This window comes from Lepisosteus platostomus, chromosome 6 (assembly GCF_059453375.1).
Source record: "Lepisosteus platostomus isolate fLepPlt1 chromosome 6, fLepPlt1.hap1, whole genome shotgun sequence".
Lineage (NCBI taxonomy): Eukaryota > Metazoa > Chordata > Actinopteri > Semionotiformes > Lepisosteidae > Lepisosteus > Lepisosteus platostomus.
The window spans coordinates 19,702,182-19,724,466 of record NC_142616.1 but is presented as its reverse complement, the minus strand read 5'-3'; the positions used below and the strand labels follow the sequence as shown (position 1 = coordinate 19,724,466).

The 22,285-nt window shown below is 39.1% G+C and overlaps 2 protein-coding genes across 3 annotated transcripts in view; one reads left to right on the top strand and one right to left on the bottom strand.

Annotated features, from left to right (window-relative positions):
* adamts14 (ADAM metallopeptidase with thrombospondin type 1 motif, 14) overlaps positions 1–10,500 on the top strand; it is a 66,454-nt gene extending 55,954 nt beyond the window's left edge. For both annotated transcript variants that reach the window (XM_088634636.1, XM_088634637.1), the window contains 9 exons: positions 226–349; positions 843–923; positions 2,776–2,939; positions 3,085–3,250; positions 4,118–4,250; positions 4,900–5,107; positions 5,566–5,695; positions 6,830–6,940; positions 8,260–10,500. In XM_088634636.1, coding sequence (XP_088490762.1) covers positions 226–349; positions 843–923; positions 2,776–2,939; positions 3,085–3,250; positions 4,118–4,250; positions 4,900–5,107; positions 5,566–5,695; positions 6,830–6,940; positions 8,260–8,897 — 1,755 coding nt within the window. In that variant the 3' untranslated portion in view covers positions 8,898–10,500. The remainder of the gene's footprint in view (positions 1–225; positions 350–842; positions 924–2,775; positions 2,940–3,084; positions 3,251–4,117; positions 4,251–4,899; positions 5,108–5,565; positions 5,696–6,829; positions 6,941–8,259) is intronic.
* Positions 10,501–10,711: 211 nt separating this feature from the next.
* star2 (steroidogenic acute regulatory protein 2) lies at positions 10,712–16,860 on the bottom strand. The gene is made up of 7 exons (XM_088638147.1): positions 16,728–16,860; positions 16,271–16,393; positions 15,874–16,019; positions 14,476–14,634; positions 14,055–14,239; positions 13,204–13,297; positions 10,712–11,465 (listed from the first exon to the last, which is right to left on the bottom strand). Exons 1-7 carry the CDS (start codon positions 16,789–16,791, stop codon positions 11,355–11,357), a joined length of 882 nt encoding a protein of 293 aa, XP_088494273.1. The 5' UTR covers positions 16,792–16,860; the 3' UTR covers positions 10,712–11,354.
* Positions 16,861–22,285: the final 5,425 nt, after the last annotated feature.

The window sequence follows — 22,285 nt, the reverse complement described above, 5'->3', positions numbered from 1 at the left end:
ATTAATGTTGAAAGAAAATGATAATAATACAATGTCTAAACCAGGAATAGTTTGTTCTGAGGGGAGTGTTTAGATGTGTGTTATCCACTAAGTCTGCAAGACTATTTCAGAGTAAAATACCTTCTTGTTTCTGGCATAATGTTCTTTTATCATTTTTGTCTTGTCTTATTTTGTGTTTGCCGGGCACTGGGCAACATGCCTCTTGACTTTCCCTTCTTTTTCCAGCACGTGGGATGTGATAAAGAGGTTGGATCTTACAAACAAGAGGATAAGTGTGGAGTATGCAGTGGGGACAATTCTCACTGCCGGACTGTCAAATTGACACTAACCAAGACCCCCAAGAAGCTGGGTATGAAACAAGAATATAGTATTACCATTTTTGAAAATGACACACCTAAGCACTTTCCACTGTCCTAATAGCAAGGATGAGTCCAGAACGAATGAGTAGTTAATTCTAGATTTTAATTGGAAGGAAGAACTGCACTGCAGGACACCAGCTGTACTGAAGGCAATTTTCAGCTTTACTGTAGGCAATGTCAGTTTGTTTCACTTCACTCAAGTAGACGATTTTATAAAGTAGAAAATACCAGAAATTAACCCCCTAAGATATTTATCTTCTTCCTTATGTGGGGAGAGGTGAAGATGTATTGTGACTAAAATTGGAGAGTATAAAGAGGATCATGTAGAATGACAGCAGTTTATATTATGTGTAGCCATTTATCATCCGCTGTGCAGCATCCCTGGGTCTACTGGGTAGTTCTGTACAGAATTGCTTGACATTAGTAGGACATAACAGTGTTTCCTATGCTGAATTAATTCCTTTCATTTCTTAATTTAATTAGGAATGCTGAAGATGTTTGATATCCCTGCTGGGGCAAGGCACATTTTAATAGAGGAAAATGAAACCTCTCCCCATGTCATTGGTAAGTACACTGCATTACCAGAACTAATATGCACACATTATTCTGTACCATCTATGCAGAAGAGTGCTTGAAAAAGATTTGATTTACGTCAGTCCACCTTCAAACTTCATTAAAAGTATTTCCAAAGTGAAAGTGAAGTATTCCTTCAGTTCCTGTTCAAATATCAACCTTGTCCAGGTTATATAAAAGCTTCAGAGACATTTATCTCAATTGAAATTACTGTCATGACCTAGAAACTTCACCCACACAGCTTCTTCTATTGTTAAGCATTAGTACTTCACATCAAAAGAGTTATAAGTAATTAGGTATTGATTTTGCAGGTGTGTCTATAAAGGTGAAATAGCTAGTGGACTCTTCTTTGCTAAATTTGTGAAATTCCACTTGTATTAAAGTGATCACACTTTACAAAGCATCCACTTTTCTTCTTGGCAATGAAACAAACCTTAAAATCTTGATCAAATTATTTATAAAGGTGATAATCTAATTTCACTCAATTTGCTTTTGGTAACTGGCTTATCCAGGACTGCACTCCCAGCAGTTACAGGGCACAAGAATGGACCACACCCTGCAGGGCACACACACTCACATGCATCCACTCACAAATGCAAAGGGGTTGGGGAGTGGGCAATTCAGAGGTGCCATGTAACCTAGCCAGCATGTTTTCCAACTCTGTGAGGCAACCAGAGCATCCAAAGGAAACCCACATGGCCACGAGGAGAACATGCAAACTCCACACACAAGGAGTCCCAAGCTATAATCTAAGTGTAAGCCAAGTGCTATGGTGTAGCGGCACTAAATGCCTCATTACTATTCTGTCTTGTTCCGCATCTGTTATTCACACTTCTTAAATATAGTAATAATACTAGAAGTATTTTTACTTTTTATTTTTAAAGTGAAGTTTAGAGTAGACAACAGTACAACTAACCGTAGAAACATGAATGTTACAGCAACATAAAAAGAGGGCTCTAAGCTGCTAATAAAGTGTAAACATTGATGTATCCTGATGTTATTTGATATGTTGCTTGTGTCTGTCTCTGAGAGCTCTGTAGGAGCCCCTTGAGCTCTGTCAGGTATAGGCGAGTTTTTGTGACTCTTCATTAAGAACACACAATACCTCTCTGTGTAGATCTCTAACTCAGAGGGTCTGTGGCACTGCGCCAAGCACTCCTAAATAGGTCTTTCTGAGAAAGCTATTAATTCAAAGGAAGATGAGAAGGAGCCTTCAGGATTATTGATGAAGGGAACTGTGTGGCTCAGGCAAACTTAGACTGGAAGGAAACTTTCACATAAAAATAAATGTTTAAGACATAAAAGTAGTAATAATAATCATTATCACTGTTATAAGTACTGATCCCGGGAAATATATCAGAAGCCACTTTAATGTGATAAATTCCAAAGTTATATGCTCTAGTTCTCATAATGTACAAGACTGGTGAGAAATGTTATTCTTTTTCTTAAAAACAAATAGGTGTCTATTGTTTTATGTTCTTAGCATTGAGAACAAGTAGAAATATTCTTGTTTTAAAAAGACCTTGTTTTAAAAAATCTTTTTGATCTTTGTGCTCAGTGAAGAGCATTATTTTTTCCTTGCTTTTTTGCTAGCTTTCTCATTTCCAGCTTTTAATTCCCTGGAAGTGGAATCTTTTAGGACATTAGAGACCCTCAGTACATTAACAGCCTCCTAATTGAAATTACATGCCAAGTAAGATTTCATTAGGAATATTAGCAGAAGCATTGATGTGCAAACTCTTCCTTTATATGCCATTTAGGAATTGGAAAATATTTAGTCTTCTGTTGAGATGTGGTCTAAAGGGTAACTCGTTGTTTTTTCCCTCTTTCTCTTGTGTAACAGCTGTTAAAAACCAAATAACAGGCAACTTCATACTAAATGCAAAAAGTGAAGATGCCAAATCCAAAACGTTCATCGACAGTGGTTTGGAGTGGGAATATACCTTTGGAGACGGGAAAGAATCCCTGAAAACAACTGGCCCCCTGCATGAAGGCATTGTCATCCTGGTAGGAACCTGCATTTCAATTGGGGAATGGGAAAGGGGTTCCATTTTTGTACTTTTATTAGATACTGTATGTTGTGTGATCACCAGCATTTGATATTACTTTACTATTCTAAGGTGCTGAAGCTTGAATTTTGTCTGCCTACTAGGTTATTCCTCAAGAAGACGACTCCAAGATCAGCCTGACGTACAAGTACATCATTCACGAAGACCTGCTACCAGTGATCGGCAATAATAACGTCTTGTTAGCTGAGCTCGACACTTATGAATGGGCCTTAAAGAGCTGGTCACAGTGCTCCAAACCCTGTGGGGGAGGTGGGTTTGTGGAATCTTCAAGAAATGTGGATTCAATCTCCACATGCAAATTGCTGAAAATTCTGGTCAGTTGTTTTCACTGGAAAATAGAGGGGCTTATAAGTTTTGTTTGTGTGTTCAAACTCTATCAAGAAAACTACACCCTGGTGCAATAGTATCACACCTACGAATGAGACTTGGGAAAACTCACACTCATTGACAGCAACAGTAAACATAAGAGAGGCACTGTACGTGCTCAGTCTGGCCATGTGTCTTATGCATCTGTGACAGTGGTAGTTCTGCCATAAGGAAGCACCTACAGTTATAGAAAAAGCCCCCGAATTTGAAATATGCCACCTCATTTTTTTAAATGTAATTAGGTGCCCTGTTATTCATTCTCAATACCAGCTACCATCTATGTTCATGCCTTCTGGTTTGTACTGTCAGTGTCCTTGGGAAGATGTTCCTGATATGGTCCTATTTGTACAGTATATGTGCCCAATTTCATTGCTTTGCGGTACAATTTTAATAATGTAGTTGATTTAATAACCAAGCTGACTTCCAAATACGCACTTTGTGAATGGAATGCCATGTCAAATATAACCCACTGCATGTCAAGGTAAATTTCAAAAGCAAAGATAAAATATGTAATCAGAAGTTCAACTAAGGGTCACGCATGTGGCCATGTCTTTTTGAATTGCTTACCGGAAAAATGTATAGTGAGCACTTCTACATACTAATCTACTTGTCAATTTGTGTTTGCAAAACCAATGTCAAAAATGATTTGATTCTCTTTACATAATAAGCTGATCTTATAAAATGTCCTTAGAACAGTAAGAAGACACTGAAGAGAGAGATGTATGTACACTCTGATGTTTAATTTTCTAGGAATACAGTACACAAAATATGGATGCAGAAGAAAAAGTGACAGCAGGATGGTGCATCGGAACTTCTGCGAAACAAGCAAGAAACCCAAACCAATCAGAAAACGATGCAATGTTAACGAATGCAGTCAACCAGCGTGAGTTTTAACTTCTGCTGAAATATCTAAAGACATTTTTTAAAGATACATGTGGAAATAACATTTCCTTAGGATGTTTTGAGAGATTCAAGACCTTAGATCTGAGGAAAATATTTCCAGGAGAAATCTGTCAGATCTATTAAATTCATTGTGATGTCCAAGTTAGGCCAGGAATGCAGAGAGAAGCCCCTCCCCTGTAGCCAGTGTTGCAGAGAGAAGCCCCTCCCCTGTGGCCTGTGTTGTGGAGGGAAGCCCCTCCCCTGTGGCCTGTGTTGTAGAGGGAAGCCCCTCCCCTGTGGCCAGGGTTGCAGAGGGAAGCCCTTCCCTGTGGCCAGGGTTGCAGAGGGAAGCCCCTCCCCTGTGGCCTGTGTTGCAGAGGGAAGCCCCTCCCCTGTGGCCAGGGTTGCAGAGGGAAGCCCCTCCCCTGTGGCCAGGGTTGCAGAGGGAAGCCCCTCCCCTGTGGCCTGTGTTGCAGAGGGAAGCCCCTCCCCTGTAGCCAGCGTTGCAGAGGGAAGCCCCTCCCCTGTGGCCTGTGTTGCAGAGAGAAGCCCCTCCCCTGTGGCCAGGGTCGCAGAGGGAAGCCCCTCCCCTGTAGCTAGAAACTCCCTCGGTTCTAGCAGGTGCTGCAGAGTGTGTCTCTGTCCTTCAGGTGGATGGCTGAAGACTGGAATCCCTGCAGCAAAACGTGTGGGAAACTTGGATTCCAATCACGAGTAGTGCAGTGTGTTCAGGCACTGCACAATGGCACGAACCGCACAGTCCACACTAAGTACTGCACTGAGGAACGTCCTGAGACACGCAGACCCTGCAGCCGCTCTCCCTGTCCTGCACAGTGGAGAACAGGAGCCTGGTCTCAGGTGGGTTTTTGGCTCTAATTGAAAGGAAACAGACAAGAAGCTACAATAAGCAATACGGGCCAAAGCATGATCTCATCTCTAATAAACCCTGGTCAAAGCATTGTAGTCCGCCTGAATGAAAGTGGGCTGTCACATAAAAAAGTTCCAGTTTCCAGGTATACAAAAATGTAGCACCAAGGGATGAAGCACTGTTCTTTTATATGGGATGTACTGTATGAAATCAAGAAACAGAAAATGAAACATTTTTCCTCCTACACAAGCACACTTCGTGAGTACACACATCTAAACATTATTGATCAAACAGCTGCCCAGAGTCTCCTGTGACTTTTCTATTTGTGATCAAACCATCAGAAGATTGTTAATAATAATGATGATGATAATAATAATTAAATATGGAATAGTCTCTTATTTATAAGTGAAGTTACAGACTAAATGTTCCTGTCTCTTATTTTTTGCAGTGCTCTGTGAGTTGTGGTGAGGGAATTCAACAGCGGCAGGTTGTGTGCAGATCTACTGATAACAGCATAGGGCACTGTGAGGGGCCGAAGCCAGAAACAGTGCTCATCTGTAAACTGGAGTCCTGTCCAGGTAAAAGAGGAAAACGCAGTTAGAGGTGTCTGAAAGGCTAAGGACTGTTTGTTAGATTTTAGCACACTCCTCTTTAAACAAAGGTTAGGAAATGGGTTGGGTTTGGAAATAAATAAGTCATGTTAATAAATCATTTATTCGGTACTATACTTAAATGATGTTTTTTATGGTATTTTTCTTAATAATCATGCTCCTCAACATTTTTAATGGTATGCTATGTGCAAGATTGATGGGGAAATTCTGTTTGTCAGCTCCTGGGAAATGCAAAGTTGTTTAAAAAACAGCTGTTTCCAGCACTATTTATATTTATTAAAAGATGATGCCAGAGGTAAAAAAATCTGAATTTTAAGAACAGGAGGGTAATTTTACTTTCATCCTTATGCTTCAGAAAGAAAATATTTGTTAAAATCCTACGATTTAAAAATTCCCTGCTTTGAAAAATAGCAGGACATAAAGTAGACAATTCAAATTGAGATTAATGTGTTGATGACCATCTCTGGCTATGAAAAAGCCTGAGTCATTTGTTTATCTAAACTCTGCGTTTGCAGATTTTAATTTTGTCCTTGTGCTGCCAGTTACTTTCCTGTTCATCTTGGACAGAGGACTTTGTATTTGCAGGATCTGATGTAGTTCTTGCCTTTGTGTGCCGCCCGCTGATTTTATCATTGTTTCTGCTGTGTATAAGCCTTAATTGATGGCCTCAGACCATGTCCTTCTTGGTAGGGTGGGATCTAGTCTTTCTGGGAGTGTCCTTTGTTGTCAGCAGTGGAATGAAGAGGGAGTTCTATGAACTTGAATGGGAAAAGGAAACAGTAGCTCTTTTAATGAAGTGAAATGAAAGACAACTTGTGATCTTGTGCTAAAATGTCCTGAAACTTGAATGCAAGTTTCTTCTGGCATAGCAATACCCATTTTCCAACAGTACGAATGAGACAGGCTGATTTTTTTTTCTGCCTCGTCGGAGTTATTACCCAGTAACTGAAGCCTTTGAAAAGTACCTTTTTAAAGCAAAAGAACAGCTTCTAAAATTATGATCACTAGTGTATGGTTTGTGACCAGGTGTCCTTTATGGTGGTTTCTGAGATAAATACAGAAAGAAACTGATCTACATCATTGTTTCCTTCAATATTATAGGGAAATCAGTGTTACCCTCCACAAGCATGGAAACTGTGGAGAATGTGACCCCAAAGGTACAATGGGTATCTCAGATTGCTCCAGAAAGCCCTGTTAATAAAATTTCTACAAGTAAGTATTCAGAAATATGAATGTAAGAATGCTGAAAACATCATTGTGATCATACTTTTTATTGTGGTTTTATTTTGTTAGTACTGTTCACCTATTTCTGTGACCTAACTAGGGTTAATTGATTTGAATTATTAATAATAATAATAATAATAATAATAATAAACTTTATTTTATATAGCGCCTTTAAAGGTGGCTTCTCAAAGCGCTTTACAGGATGACAATAACAATAAATAAGAAGACTACAACAATAAATAAGAAAATTTCACAAGACAGGACACAATTATAATTACAACAATATTTAAATACTTTTAATAGGAAAATGACATAGAGAATTGGACCTCAGTCTGGTGGTGAAAGCAGCTTGTGTTATCAGTTTGATTTATCCAGACACTTTTTCATGTTTTTTTCTTTCTTATTTCAAGGCTAGGTTAATATTGAAGTATCTCAGGTCTGTGTGAAGACAAGCCAAGTTACACCCACATTACAGACTGCATCCGTACTTGCTCTTTGTACATCCCTCTTTGAGACATGCATACTGTATAATGGCCCACACTTTGTGTGGTTACGAAAATCAGGCACCAATTGGTTTTTCCTCACTGAGCTATTTTTATAGAAAGATTAGGACCCGAAGTTGTAGACTACATCTAGTGTTCAGATGAAGTATGGTCCTGCATTTGAAACATAGTTGCAGAGTTGTTTTTCTAATGCTTAGTTCAGCAGAATCTTACTTCAAAAAGAGTTTGGGTATGGCTCTGTAATTTTGAAGGGATTGAAGGGATTCAGTAGAATGCACAATGTTAACCTACATACAGAGACTTTTCAACCAGTGCAAATAAGCATTTAAATTTTACAGTAATGCTTTTTTCTCATGTTTGTCAGAATAGAAATGTAAGTAGTCAGTAGGGGCACTGCTAAAGAATTTAGTAAACCATTTACACATTACAAAATAAAGATATTACTAAATATCCTTCAGTGAATGGAAATCTAAGGTATGCTTGCCAGCTTTGGAAAGAGAAACAGCACTAAATCCTTAAATTTACTGCAGATTAGGAAAATGCTTTATTTGTAAATAAAATACTTTACAGATTTGCTGTATAGGGAAAGCATTATGCTTTTTTAGGAACACCCAATGCAATACCTTAATGCTAACTAGACGTAATGGTTTAAAATCTTATGGTCGATTCTCTAAAGATTGAGGCTAACTAGTGCAAACTACAGTTTGGACAGGATCTCCTAGCAGCACATAAGGACACAGATTTCAAAGGCTAGACCCGCCACAGCAGTTTTCCGACTATTGACTGACTTGTTGGTTCTCTCAGATGAGCCGTGCCTTGGTGATAAATCCATCTTCTGCCAGATGGAGGTCCTGGCTCGCTACTGCTCCATTCCGGGCTACAACAAGCTGTGCTGCGAGTCCTGTAACAAGCAAGTAGCTGGAACTCCGCTGCCACCCGGTTTTGACAAAGCTACTTCTGCACTGGGGGATTTGGGGACCACCACCGCCCAGCCCAGCCCTCTCCCCTCGCCGGAAATGGTCGGCCCCATGGCACAGAGCCGACCTCCCACGACCAAAGCTGCTGCTAGGAAACTGAAAGCTAAGTCGCCCGCCCCCACCGTCGATCCCGGGAGTCTCAGGCCCGCCGGCCCCTCGGCGGCAAGCTCCCCGGCTCGCTCTCAGGGCACCGCTGGCAACGCGTCGCCGCTGGGGCAGGAGGACCCGGGAGACGCGGCCACTCTACCTCCAGGCCACAGAACGGCAGGGGCGGGCGCCGAGCGTGCCCCCGAAGCCGCCGCCGCCGCCGCCCTGCGGAGGCCTGCCTCAGACCCAAGCAGAAACACGCCTGGCAAAAACAGCCGAAACAGCACTGCAGGCGCCTCAGGGTTACCCAGATCAAGAAGGGATGGCTTGGGATCTGAGAGGGACCTGACGCACAGAACCATGCCCGTGGTGACATGAACAGGGACGCCCTCCATGGCTGTGCCAAACCACAATGCCCTCACATTCAGAAGCTAACAGTTTTGAACTTTGTATTCATTTGTTTGATGCTGAGGCACGTTTTGCAACCGGTTGGCTGAAAGAATTGTTGTTGTACAAATGGACTTTCACCAGTAGTGGTTATACCTCAAAACTGGTCAATTTCATGCACAAATCCTGCATTACAGAAAATCCTCTGCTCAAAATGAGAAACGGAAGGACAAAACTCAAGGTGCTATAATCTCAAAGGACTACGAGACAGGCTAACAATGTCTTGGATCAGTGGACAAGTGTCTTAACATATTATTTAAGTGCATCAGAACTACTGTTGTACTGATTTTGTGAAGATATGAGGTATTAACTAAATACCTTATATGGGCGCTGTGATTTGCAGAACTTGACACTGAATAGGGACTACGTATATAAATCCTTGTTTTAGTGGTCAATTGTTAACACGCTCCTAAAAATCAGTTTCCAAAATTTATTTTCCCAAAGAATGATTTTAATTGGAAAACATTGCTGCCCAGCTATCTATGGTAACACATCACTCTTACGTTCTAGCATGCGAATTACCTTTGTGAAACTTTCATATACAGTACTTGTGTTAAATTCGAATTGTTTTTTTAATAACTTGATATATTTTCAAGTAATGTATATATTGTAAATGTCAGCATCCTATAAAAATGAACAGGAAACCATGTAGAATAAAGTGTACTGTAATGGAAAGGAAGAGAAACTAGATTTAGATCATGTGAGTCTGAAAAGGAGAGAGCCCTGATGCTGCTCAGTGTGTTTCCTTCCTGACTTGCATTCGTTAACTCCATGACGTGTTGTATAGTTCTTGTATATACGTGAATGAGAGCTTTAAATGTTAATATTTATTAAATTGTGAAATGTTAGGAAAATATAAAAAGTGCATTCAAAAATATTTGAAAATGAATCCAGTTTGTTACTGTACCATCACAGTGACGGTGAAACGTGTTGTAGCCTATCCAAAAGTCATGGCAAAGCCCTAGACACAGACTTCACTGAGTGACAGAGACCATTATTTTATGATATCTCTGTGGAACCTTAACATTCTTGAATGCTAAACAATGGTGTAGTTGAGTATTGTGACATATACATTGTATTCCACAGGGAAGGTTTTGTTTTGTACTGGTATTTTGTATCCAGATAGCACAGCGATCTGTATATTTATTTCTGATCATGTTTTTACAGCAGTAGCAATAACAGTGGTGCTTTATTGTGAAGAGAATATGCTTCTTCAGAAAATGAAACACTGGGACACATTTCTACACACTTTCCAGCAGGAGCATACATATTTAAGAGTGTAACTGTCATTACACAACTGTGAGTAAAAACATTACTGTTTTCACAAGAACAATGAGATTGTGTCTGCAATCTGTAGTTTACTTTATACACTACTTTGTGGTGTGTTACAAATGTCAATATATATTTTATTACAGCTCTAAAAATGTGAAAAAAATTGGCTTTAAGAACTTCGGATGTATTCCCAAGACCTCAGTTTTAATAATGGAATAACAGATGTTTATTAAGAAATAAAATGTCTTTGATTTGAATGTAATCTCATCTGCAGTTGTTTGCTTCTGCCTGGTTCTATCAATATGCTGTGTAAAGTACATTAACTATTTTTTCTTTCTGCAAAAGAAAATATTTAAAAGCATACATCTAGAGTACAAAAGAGTACAGGTTTGTTTGCTTAACAGTTTCTCATGTCAGAAAGTATTTGCATTCATTGAAAAATGGAACTCAAGATAAAGGACAAATTGGTTTATTGAAGTATGACGTGTTTTGTAGATAAATATGCATTTTTTGTACTAACAAAAATGAACTAAAACTAGAATAAACTATAAAACTAGTATTCTTAAATGTTTTCATGGTCTTAGATGTACAGTAACAAGCAGAGCAAGTCTCAAAACATTTCCTGGAAATATTAATGATCAAAGACCATTGATCAGTTTCATAGCCATTTGCTGTCATGCAGATGGTGGCAACAAAGCAATGATGTATTTACCTGATTTACTGATAACAATTTGACACACCTAATGATGCAGCAGTTAGCTGAGATGTACAGTACCAGCAGTAAAGCTCCTACAGCCAACAGTTAGAAAATACAAGAAGAAACATTAGACTTTGAGGTCTGTGTTGCCATAGTATCCTTTCCTATTAAAATAAATACATATTTGAGGCTTTATTTTCAATCACCTCTGAGGGAACTGGCATAATTTTCAGTTTAACCACAATCACTCGGTTGTCTCTCAGTCTCTGCTTGTACAACCTGATCTTCTTTGGCTCTCTGAAGTGCTAGTTGTGCGCACTGAGCAGCTGGGCCAGAGAAGCAGGTTGATGTGGAACAGCTGTAGAGTCCAACAGTCTTTCCTCAAGCATCTTCATCAGCTACGCCTCGATCCGTGTGTGTCAGTGCTGCAGGGGGACCAGCCTTGCTGACAGCCGTTTGCGTAAATGTTTTGTAAAATCAGCCTGGGCTTGCGGCAAAACCTGATTGACGATGGACTTTGGTAGCCAGCCCTGAAACAAGCAACACATCGATATGTTTTAATACATAGTCTTGTGGATATTGTGTCAGTTCATAGAGAAACCAAAGGAACACACAGCTAACACATATCTATTGTCTAACTGCTTCATACAATTCAGGGTCATGGTGACCTGGAACCTATTCCAGGGAGTATCTCACACAAGGCGTGATACACCATGGACAGGACACTCATCCATCCCTGGGAACACAGACGCAACTGGGCCAATTTTAACCTACCTGTCTTTGGATTGTGAGAGGAAACCCACACAAACACAGGGAGAACATACAGTATAAATTACAGTAGCATCCCACAAATTGAACGCAGGGCCCTGCGGCTGCAATGCTAACCACTGTGCCACTGTGCCAGCCTGCAGCTAACATTCAGTACCAAAGGAAAAGCAAAGCCCTCAACATATAGTGTTTAAAGAGAGATTAAAAGCTTATCTGAAGTTGAAGCTGTCTCAGCACAGATACCAAATCACAGAAATCCCCAATAAAAAGGGAAGTCGGTGCTGATTAGTTAGTGGCAGTTACATGAGGACAGACCACATAGTCATTTCAGGAAGGGCAGCAGGATAAGGAAAAGCCAAAGGGAAACAGAGTCTGGAGTCTTCAGTTTCCACATGAACAAAGAGACAGTATAGGGCTCTCCTCAGGCTGCATAATGAGGATGTGTGACCCGGAGTTCAACCCGGGAGGTAGAGGAGTTCTAAAGTGGCCAGAACAGGAGGCAATGGATCAGAGAATTGAGGGCCAATGTAGGGAAGAGAGCCATTGAGGTGGTTTCAAACATTGTTTCCAAGTCCTCCTAGGTCTCGGAAGCCACTCTTTAATGAAAAGAACATCTAAACAAAGGGTGCATTAAATCTTAATTCAGTGCATCTCTTTAAGGCCTGTGCAAGGACAAAAGTACCACGGAGAGAGTAAATAAATAAGTTGTGAACCTGCTGGGGGCCAGTCCCTGAGAGACTGTATTCAGTGCAATGCAGTGAATCCAATAGAATGTCAAATGCAAGCAAGCACTGCAAACATCACAACGTGGACTTAATATTTCCTCTCATGCTTTGTTTTCTGTATCCTACAATAACTGGTGTAGGTCAGGCGGATAGAGCGGATGTGGTTCATGACATGCTTTAGATTGCACCTCAGCAAAAAGGTTGGTGGGAATGTATCCTTGGTGGGAATATGTTTATAAGCAACCACATATATACTGCCATACGAGATGCTCTCGGGCAGTGGAATCTTTGAGGGATGTGTGGGTTTGGTGAAATTGTTTCGTTTTTCACAGTCTTGTTATTTCAAAAGTCCACATTTGAAGTTCTTGCTGTGTGCACAGAGCTGCTGTGATTTGATTGATTGCATTGATTTTGTTTTCACTCTCACTGAGTGCATGCTTCGTCAACAGCAATTGATTCCAATATGACACGTGTGAGCTTATCTAAGCTGGAGTTTGAGTAAGAAGTGGCAGGCATCTTACTTTGAAGAAAATGTTTGTTTTAACATAAACAATTTAACTTCTATAGGAAACGATTTTGCATATAATGCTAACCAAATATGACCAGAACTATTCAGGAATCAAAAAGAACATGTTGGATGGGTTGATGTAGCCAGTTTATAAAAGGAAACAAACTGTGCATTTTTCTTTGCAATACTTTAAGTGTCAAGACACATCAAAATAATATTTAAAGCTGATTTTTGAAGGTGTAGGTCTGCAAAGTAAGATCATCTTGCCTTAAGATCCATATTAAGAAGCCATGTGAGCTGACATCTCTTCTTTTCCTCCCCAAGTGGCTGTAGGATAATGCACATAGGTCCATCTTGAGCTCTAGAGGAGAAGGCAGAATACATTTGTTAGTATTTTATTGAAATTATCTTCAACTGGACATTCAACAGTATCCTAATCCATAAGTCAATAATTCACATGGAAATGTTATTATGACCTCTCACTATGTACAATAGCTTTTTTAAAAATTTAGAATCACCAACATCTTGTAACCACCCAATTTGGAATTGTCAGTTGTGTGTTTTTCATGTCTCAGCTCTCAGCTATAATCTGCTATACATAGAGGAGAATGAGGAAGTGTAGACAGACACCTCCAACCTGCCCACTTTTCAAGTCAGTCATCTTTTAACATCACAACCAAGTTTGTCCAACGCTGTAGGTTCAGAGCCAACTGGAGGAGAGGCAAAGTCCAATCCTGACTAATCCCACCTTACCCTTAATTGCACTCAGCTAATTGTGCACCACCTCTTGAGGGGAAATCATGGTCACAGTCCACTAACGACTTGACTCGAACCAGCGATCCTGAAGGTCAGCCTGGACTCAAATGCCTTTACTGGATAGTACTTTTTTTTATTTTGAGAAATTGAAAACTTTAAATGCCAAATAACACCCTTTAAAAAAAAAAGAGTGAGTTAAAACCACCAAACGAAACAATTAATCTGAAGTATTATTTAATAGTAAATAAAAAAAGTGTTGATTACCATTGTTACTTTTAATCTTTCAGTGCACTGAAACGCACTGAGACTTCTTTTCTCTCGAGGTTTGCAATGTGTGCATCTGAAACATATCTGACCCGTACCTGACAAACCCCTTCTGAGGCGGGAAGGCTTCTAGATGCGTGGCAGCTCCAGCTAAATAAATACAGGACTTCTGTTTGCAGCAGTGTCTGACGCTCACAAAATCCCTCTGGCCCACAAGATTTCCTGCTGTCTCAGCTGAAACCTCATGCGTAACCATGGTGTCCTGTCCAATGTGCTTTAATATCTAAAAAGCAAATTGCAACATTATTCCCTGTACTGCAGTGTGTACCTCTATTTGCTTTCCTACTTGTAATTAGTGTTATTGTTAGAAGACATTTCTGTGGTATTGGCACTGATTGAAGAGGATTCAGCATTTTTTATTGCAATACCTTGTACAGAGGACACAATGCTTGTGGTGGTGAGCTTCTAAACCCAGACAAAGTTGTTCTGATTGGAAAACGACAACACTGAAAAACGTACTTTGATTTGTTTGACATCAGGGTTCCACTGATTCATTTCCTCCACTTTCACAAACAGGTCATCATAAAGTTCCTCAGGGGTGGCATCTAGGACTGCTTCCAGTCTGAATACCTTTCCTGTTCCAGGAAGGGTTTTACTCAGAACCACATCACCGCTTTCCTACACAAGGAAAAGGGACAGGAGTACATAATAAAACACGGTACAAACAAATGGGAAATCTGAAAAATACTGAATAACTTCCACTGCCACAGTGCAAGACGGTGCTTTCAAGACATTCTAGATCAGGGATCTCCAACCTTGCACCTGTAGAGCTCCAATAAAGTAAGTCTTATAGGACGCCCTAAGTCATTTCCTCCAATTTATTCTAAAGGGCATGAACATCTATACATAATTTATCAATTATGCATGTAATTGCTTCAATTAAAGATATTCTGGACCTTGAGGGATGAAGGATATTTTGATTTATGTTCCAGTTCATCTCTAAATTTGGAAACCTAAGACATCGTCTGATCAAATGACCAGAGTTCAATTGTCCAAAGGAAAATGGATTATTTAACGGTTAACTCAAAAAATCTGCTGGATTGTGGCAGACCTCTGTTCTAGATGAATAAATAAGAAGCCGATGGCCAAGTTAATGAAGCAAGAGATGTTTATCCCTGTCCAATAACTGTGTATTTAATTTAAACTAAGTGAATTTGGTTAATCTTTCACTGTATTACATATACAGTATGTTGCTTATAAATCAAGATAGCCTAGCCTTACATGACACTCCAATTTCGGACTATTTTTTGCCATTTAGATGAGGTGAATATATTTCGTGAAGCAATAATTTGGCATTTAGAATAAACAACATGCAGAAATACATTGGATAAAAAAGGCCTTGTGGAAGTTCCTGGTTGGGTGTTTGGAATTTAAGTGGGGGTAAATTGTTCACCTCAAGAACAGATTGCTGCTTTTTACCCCACACTGTCTGTATATATGTCATAAGCTACATATGATTACATTCTTGCTGCTGCATTATTTTTGGTTTAAATTTTACGATGTACTTCAAGCTTTATTAATGCTTTCATTTGATTATTTTGTTATTTTATTGAATTGGTTGATTATTATATCTGTTTAATTATTGAAGTAAAAAATATTTTACTTATTATTATTTACTTATCATTAAAGTAAACATTGTGTCCATTTTAAAGTGTCTTTCCCAATTGTGTCTGCTAAGCAAATAGCAATAACAATAACAACGTAACCAGTGTGAGTTATGTTAACATTTCAGAATAATTCAGGCCCAGGAAACACAAACAAAAGGCTGTGTGCATATTTCTGCCACAAGGCTGCAGTGTTTGAGTGCTACTGAAGGAAGAATAGATCTGAACTGCGGAAGATAGCAATTTCGCTTACCTCTAAAATTTCCCGTTTCCACCCATCTTTGTCCTGCAGAATTTCTAGCGCCTTTTTTAAGGCCTCCTTCCCTTGGTTTACATAGACCAGCTCTTCTTCCCTCAGAGTCATGGGTGTGCTTATAGTTCCTTCATTTTCTGGTTTTCCTGGAAATCAGGTCCACGAATTGTTTGTTAAAAGCGTCGATTTGTCTCCCAAATGAACAGTTGTCTTGAAAAGCACAGTATGCAGGACAGTTTTAAAACTCATGTTGTGAGGATGAGCTATATTGAAGGCCACATGCAGGAGATTACCTGAGCCCAATAGGTTTTGTACCTGTACTAGTACCGCCATTTCACAATTAACTCTCAGACAATCATGAGTTCAGAGCTCTCAATAAAAAAGTACTTGAACTTACCAGTGTGAGAGTTAGCTTTTATCCACTGTACATGACTTGCCCAATTTGGTAAAGTGATTTGACTCCCACGTTGCATCAAATTGATTTCTTGTCCAATAGCGGCCACAGCTCTTTGTTGCAATCCTAAACGAACAAAAAAAGTAAATGGCAAGAACCTACAAAAAGTAGGTTGCATACTACTTACCACAAAAAATAAGTAGTATGTAACATGGAATTTATATGTTTGAGACATGTTTTAAATAGAAGAATAAATGCAAAATGTTTTTTTATGTATTGTGAATAGAGTGGTGATGTTAAGTTATGCTGATATCTTTTCACATACAGACACGTGAGTTGCCCATGAGCTTTGATTCAGTATAATGCAAGGTTCTGTTACGTCTTTTCAATATGGAACAAAAGTCCAGTGTAAGAAAAAAAAATCAAGAAAATGTCATCTTTTTCAATCATGTTTGTCTACCTGTCATGCTCCTGAAATGTTGGTATGAGATTCCACAGCAGAGTTTAACGATTGCTGGCAGCATGCTGATTAACTCAGAGGTGTTCACTTCCAAATATCAGGCCACAAATTTATAGAAGTTCTGAAGGACAGGCAGAGGAGATAAGGAGCAGGTTGTTAGATAGGATATGACTGAACTCTGCCTTCAAGGTCACATTCATTGGAAGAGAAAAGAGGAGTGAGAGAGTGCAGAGATGAATGAAACAGTCGTTCTTAGACAAAAAAGATTGTATTTTAAATCCCAAACAAATTGAACTAGCGCACCCTAGAGCTTACAGAGTTGTCCATGATATAAGGGTTGGATGATCAGGGGAATATGTGATTATTTTGTAAATCTGCTGAAAATATTTTCCATTTCTTGTGCAGGGCTGCATAAAACTGCAGGCAATTGGTCTGCCTTTTATAATAAGTCACCTAGAGTAAATTCATTTCTTTTGACAGAATCAGTCCATTTTTATGTAAGTTTGTGTACTTGACTATGACTCTAGATAGCCTGTGCTTAAGTCACAAGTAGAGACTTTACATTCTTGGCACTTACATCACTGAGACTAAGAAATAGTTTTAATAGACAAGAGGTGGCTTTACATTTTGCACATAGCTAAAAAAGGGCCTTCAGAATTGGATTAATTTGCACACTGCATACAGTAATGAAGACATACCAGAGAATATAACCCATTTCTACAGCCGTAACCTTCAGAGATGAACTACATTCCTATGGAATGGCTTAATTCAAATAATAAGAAAGTCTTTAAAAACAGCAAAAAAGATAAATGCTGTAACAATGTAATGTTAAATGCTGTAATGAATGGATATACCAAGTAACTCCTCTAAGTAATTTTTTATGAATGCCAAGAACAAACCAGCTTTAGTTTCTGAAGGACAAAGGGGCAATAATGAAGCCATCACACAAAGACACAGACAAAATTTTACAGGGGTTTAAATAGGGCCAACAGAGCCCAGAAATAGCTGGTCTGACGTTAGCCAGCTTTGACCAACATTCCCAAGCACACAGTTCTCTCAATTGTCTTGACCTGAGCCCAAGAAACCCTTAGCTTGTCACTCAATATGTGCCCCAAACTCAATGAGCAAACACCCCCTTCTTTATCAAGTGACATTAAAGCCACATTGCCTTTCAACTTATCTGGGTGACACAGTGTGTTCTGAAATCATATGAAACTCCAAAAGATGTGTCTATTATTAAAGAAATGTAATACTGTTAGCCTCATTCCTCCTTTATTTAAATTTCAATCCAAACAGATATTGATTAAATACATAATGTGTGGGGAAACCGCACAAAGGTTATAAAGCTACAAGATAAAAATGATTTTTTTAATAACTGAATTATGTATGATTTAAAGCAGAACAAATATTGGTTTTGAATATTTGCAATGCTCTTACAGGTAAGGTGATAAAGTCAGAATTTAACAAGCATAAAAGCTTATTTTTGGTATTGGTGTTATTGAGGCCAGCTTTACATGAGGTCTTGCTTTATACCAGGTTTAATGTTTAGATCTAGCCAATTAACATGGGGCATTACATTGGCACTTCAGCCTCGCCATTGAAGGTGACCCCGTTGGAGAGTGCCTCACGTGACTGCTAAGATACACACCTTAGCACGGAGTCACCTAGCTTCATTCTCCCTCTCAGGCTAAGGTGAAAAGCTATGCATTTTAAATTATAGGAGGCAATTTCCAATAGACAGCAGCACATTGTGGTTTTGGGTAATTGGATTATGGGTGATCAACAAAATACACTGGGCCACTAGGTGCTCACACTAATGATCCGGTAAGCAGAATGTCATGAAATAAGCTCTGAAGTGGTTTTGTTGACATGTACTGTACAATGGGTTTCAAAAGGGTTTCCAGCCTGAAGCATTGAATTGCTCAATGTGTCAAATATGTTCACAATTTCATTGCTTTGTAAGGTTTATGTTGTTCAATGGAGATAAATGTGTCATGTCAATAATCCTACTGTTAAAGCTAAAATTACTTTCCTGATTTGCTTCATTACTATTACAAAACTAGTCTGGTGGACAGAACTTTATTATCCGAGTGCCATGAGCAGGTAAATATACTTAACTATTGCATTTAATACAACTCAACAGCAGTAGAGTATCAGGTTAATAATAGTACTCTATAAAGAAGGTCCATATTATGCATTACAACTAGAATGCTCTTCTAGTCAATTATTGGGCTCACAGTTCAACAAAGAGCCTCTGCAAAATTTAAAGCTCGATATTACCAGATCCCTCTTGATACACCAAAAATACTGTAAAACATACCCTGCATTCAAAGTAGCACAATGACTTTACTGTTTCATAACATCGATTTGGATGTCGTTGTGCACACAAACCTTTTTTTCAGTAATCTTGTCAAACCCTAATTAAGGTGGAGATGAGGTGTGATTTGAATAGTGAGCTTTAATGGGGTAATGAGGAAGAAGCCAGCAAAAAGGGGGCAGAGGGAGGGATGCAAAAATGAAACACACAGGAGAGTCGGCAAGATGTGTGATATTTACACACAGGTGGGCAGAAGGAGCAGGATTAGTGTTTGACCTCCTCTCTAACATTTGTTTTAAACTCCATTAATAGTTATGAACATCAAACCTAATTTCAGCCGTGTTTAATGTGCTTTACTGTACCTCAGGCTAGAGCGAATCTGAGCAATCTTATTTCAGACTGGATGTTGCTGTAAGTCTAAGTTCCATCAGAATCCCAAGGCCATAAGGAATTGGTAACGCATTATATTACAGTACAGTTCATATTTCATCATTATATACATAATTAATAGAGTGTTAATAAATGATTTATCAGTGCATTCATAAGGAAAAAAGAGAGGTCATTGAAGTGTAGAAATAACATTTTTAAATCTTCTTAAGTACCTTTTAAATTAACATTTTACAGGATAAAATACTATGCATGAGTTAGGGTGTAGGAGCTAGGGTACGAGGTCTGGATTTGAGTAAGGATGAAGGCTAGCTTAGAGTCTGAATGCTCGTGAATGACAAAATAGATGAGGCTGCTATGCTACTCTTTGAGTTGGATCCTATTTATTTTTTACAATTTGCGCTATGCAGTAATGTGAATTATTTAGCATATTAAAAATTTTCCCCAACTGTGCATTTATATAGCACAACAGGTTATTGTGATCACAGACTATCTTGTTCCTGTGGACTGTTCTGAACAACTTTAAGCGTAACAAATTGTAATCGTAAAAGAGGATTCTCCTTTGAGCCAGAACTGGAAAGAACGCACAGGTGGTTGGACCTACAGGGACAGAGTAATAGGACATGGAACAGTCATCAGAAACTACTGCACGAATAGGAAACACAAAGGAAAAATAAAGGACTTTTCTTTTTAGATTGAATTTACAAATAGCTTTCAGCCATGAAACAATTATTACTGAAATGTGTTTACTGCAGTCCAGTGGTCTTTTTCCAGCCCAGCTGTTTGTGGCTTGCAGGAGCCCATGCTATCCTCCCCTCAGAGACAATCACTGTGTGTGAGATTAATGCAGTTTTACATTCCTCAGCATCAATACCTCAAGTTATGGAAATAACTCCTTACAAAAATGGCAGTGGTAGTGATGTATAACTTGATCATTGTCTCTGTGTGTGAGCATACTGTATATTCAAACTATGCAAATTTTTTGTTTGTTTAGATAACGGTGCACTAGAAACATCTGAGGAAAGATAAGAAGTGGTCTGGGTCTAGAAACAGAGTACTCGGTAATCAAACCTGAGCTCTTATCTGGCCCAGACAATTTTGAAAGGTTACACTCAATTATGTGTTTGGAAGTGCAGCCAGAACATTGTGTTATGAAGAAAGAAGACTGGTAGCTACAGAGCAGGGCATTTGCTGTATGTTAAAGATAGCTGCTACCAAACAGAGACCTACAGTAGATGTGGAGCGTGTCTCTTGCTGGAAGTTCTCTGCAGGTTATTTTACCATCCAGACCCTTTCAAAAAATCTAAGAGGAAAAAAACAAGTGTGAAATGGTATATTTTCCTTAGGATGAGCACACGATCTAGAAAATATATGATGAGCACCTAAGTAACACACTCACACTGTCTGTATGGACAGTCCTAGAAACGAATGACTCCAAACCACTATGTTATACCACTCATCGAATGGCTGTGGTCGAGATGCCGATGAGCATGCTCAATTGCAAATGCGCAGTGAAATCACGGTTAAATCAACGTGAGGAAATCTACTGTATAGTACATCTTGATGCCGGCCAAGGGAAATCATGGACATTCAAAGCACAATACACACATAGTAAATGAATATGGTAAAATTACAAAATATGAAAATATACATACAGTATTATATGTACAGTATACTATCTACAATATTAGGTAATGATTTGTTTAAAAAATGCTTTGTTTTGCACCACAACATCTCATTATAATCGCATAGCAGCCTAGCAAGTGCAAGGCTGTGTCTCAGATCATACCCCTCATGACTCCTGAGTCCTGTCATGTTGTAGAAATGGCTCTGAAAAGCAGGACTTCAGTGGGAGGCGTCAGCAGTGCACAGTTAGCAAAGACAGCACTCTGACAGCCTGTGGCAGTATAGCTTGCGAAATTTGCCAGAGCTGATAATGATGTTTTCTTCATTCCATAATTGGATGTTGCAGTTGTCATACAGAGCTTTGAAAACAGTGTAACAATATGCCCCTTGGTGTCAACACCAATTTAATTTTGTTTAATTGGCCATCTTGTCTCCCATGTACTGACAAACACAACCTGTTTAGTTTTTATCCATGAACTATTATACTATTTCCACTAATTGCTCAAATGGCCTTACATCTGTACACATTACGTACAGAATGACTTTGAACATCTCTATGGGAAAAAGAAAAGGACATCTCCTGGATTGAGCAAACTAAGATAAAAAGACAACAAGCTACTCAACAAAACATACCGGATGGCTGACAGCTCCACATAAGAATGGCTCATCACATCAGAAGGAAAACAAATGCACTTTTATGAGGGAAGAAAGTTACTGTCAATGACCATACTGTTATATGTTAAGATAAACAGAAGGAAAATAGTGCTCTTAAGATACAACAAAAAGTAAAAAGTCAACAGCAGTTTGCAGTTGAAATCTAAAGCATGTTCGGTCTATGAGTAGATTTTTCACTCCTCTTGGGCAAAGCACAGGAAGAGAACAAGGGAGAAGAATGGAATACTCTGGGTGGCCAGTTTTGTCCTAAACAAACATCTCTGCTGTCTGAAGCGGCTTGCTTGAGAAGCATTAAGTAAACCGTGTTACCGAGACAAGTGAAAGTACTGCGACTGAAGGAATTGCTTTCAATATGAGCTGTGATTCTGTAATATTACCTCAGATGTCTATTCTACAGTGAATAATGGATAGGGCATACAATACGTTTAAACACAATGCTTCATTACATATGAGTTATATAATACATATATAATACATACATATTACACATTACGTAGGGCGGAGTGGTGGCTCTGCAGCTAAGGATAGGCGCCTGTGACTGGAAGGTTGCTGG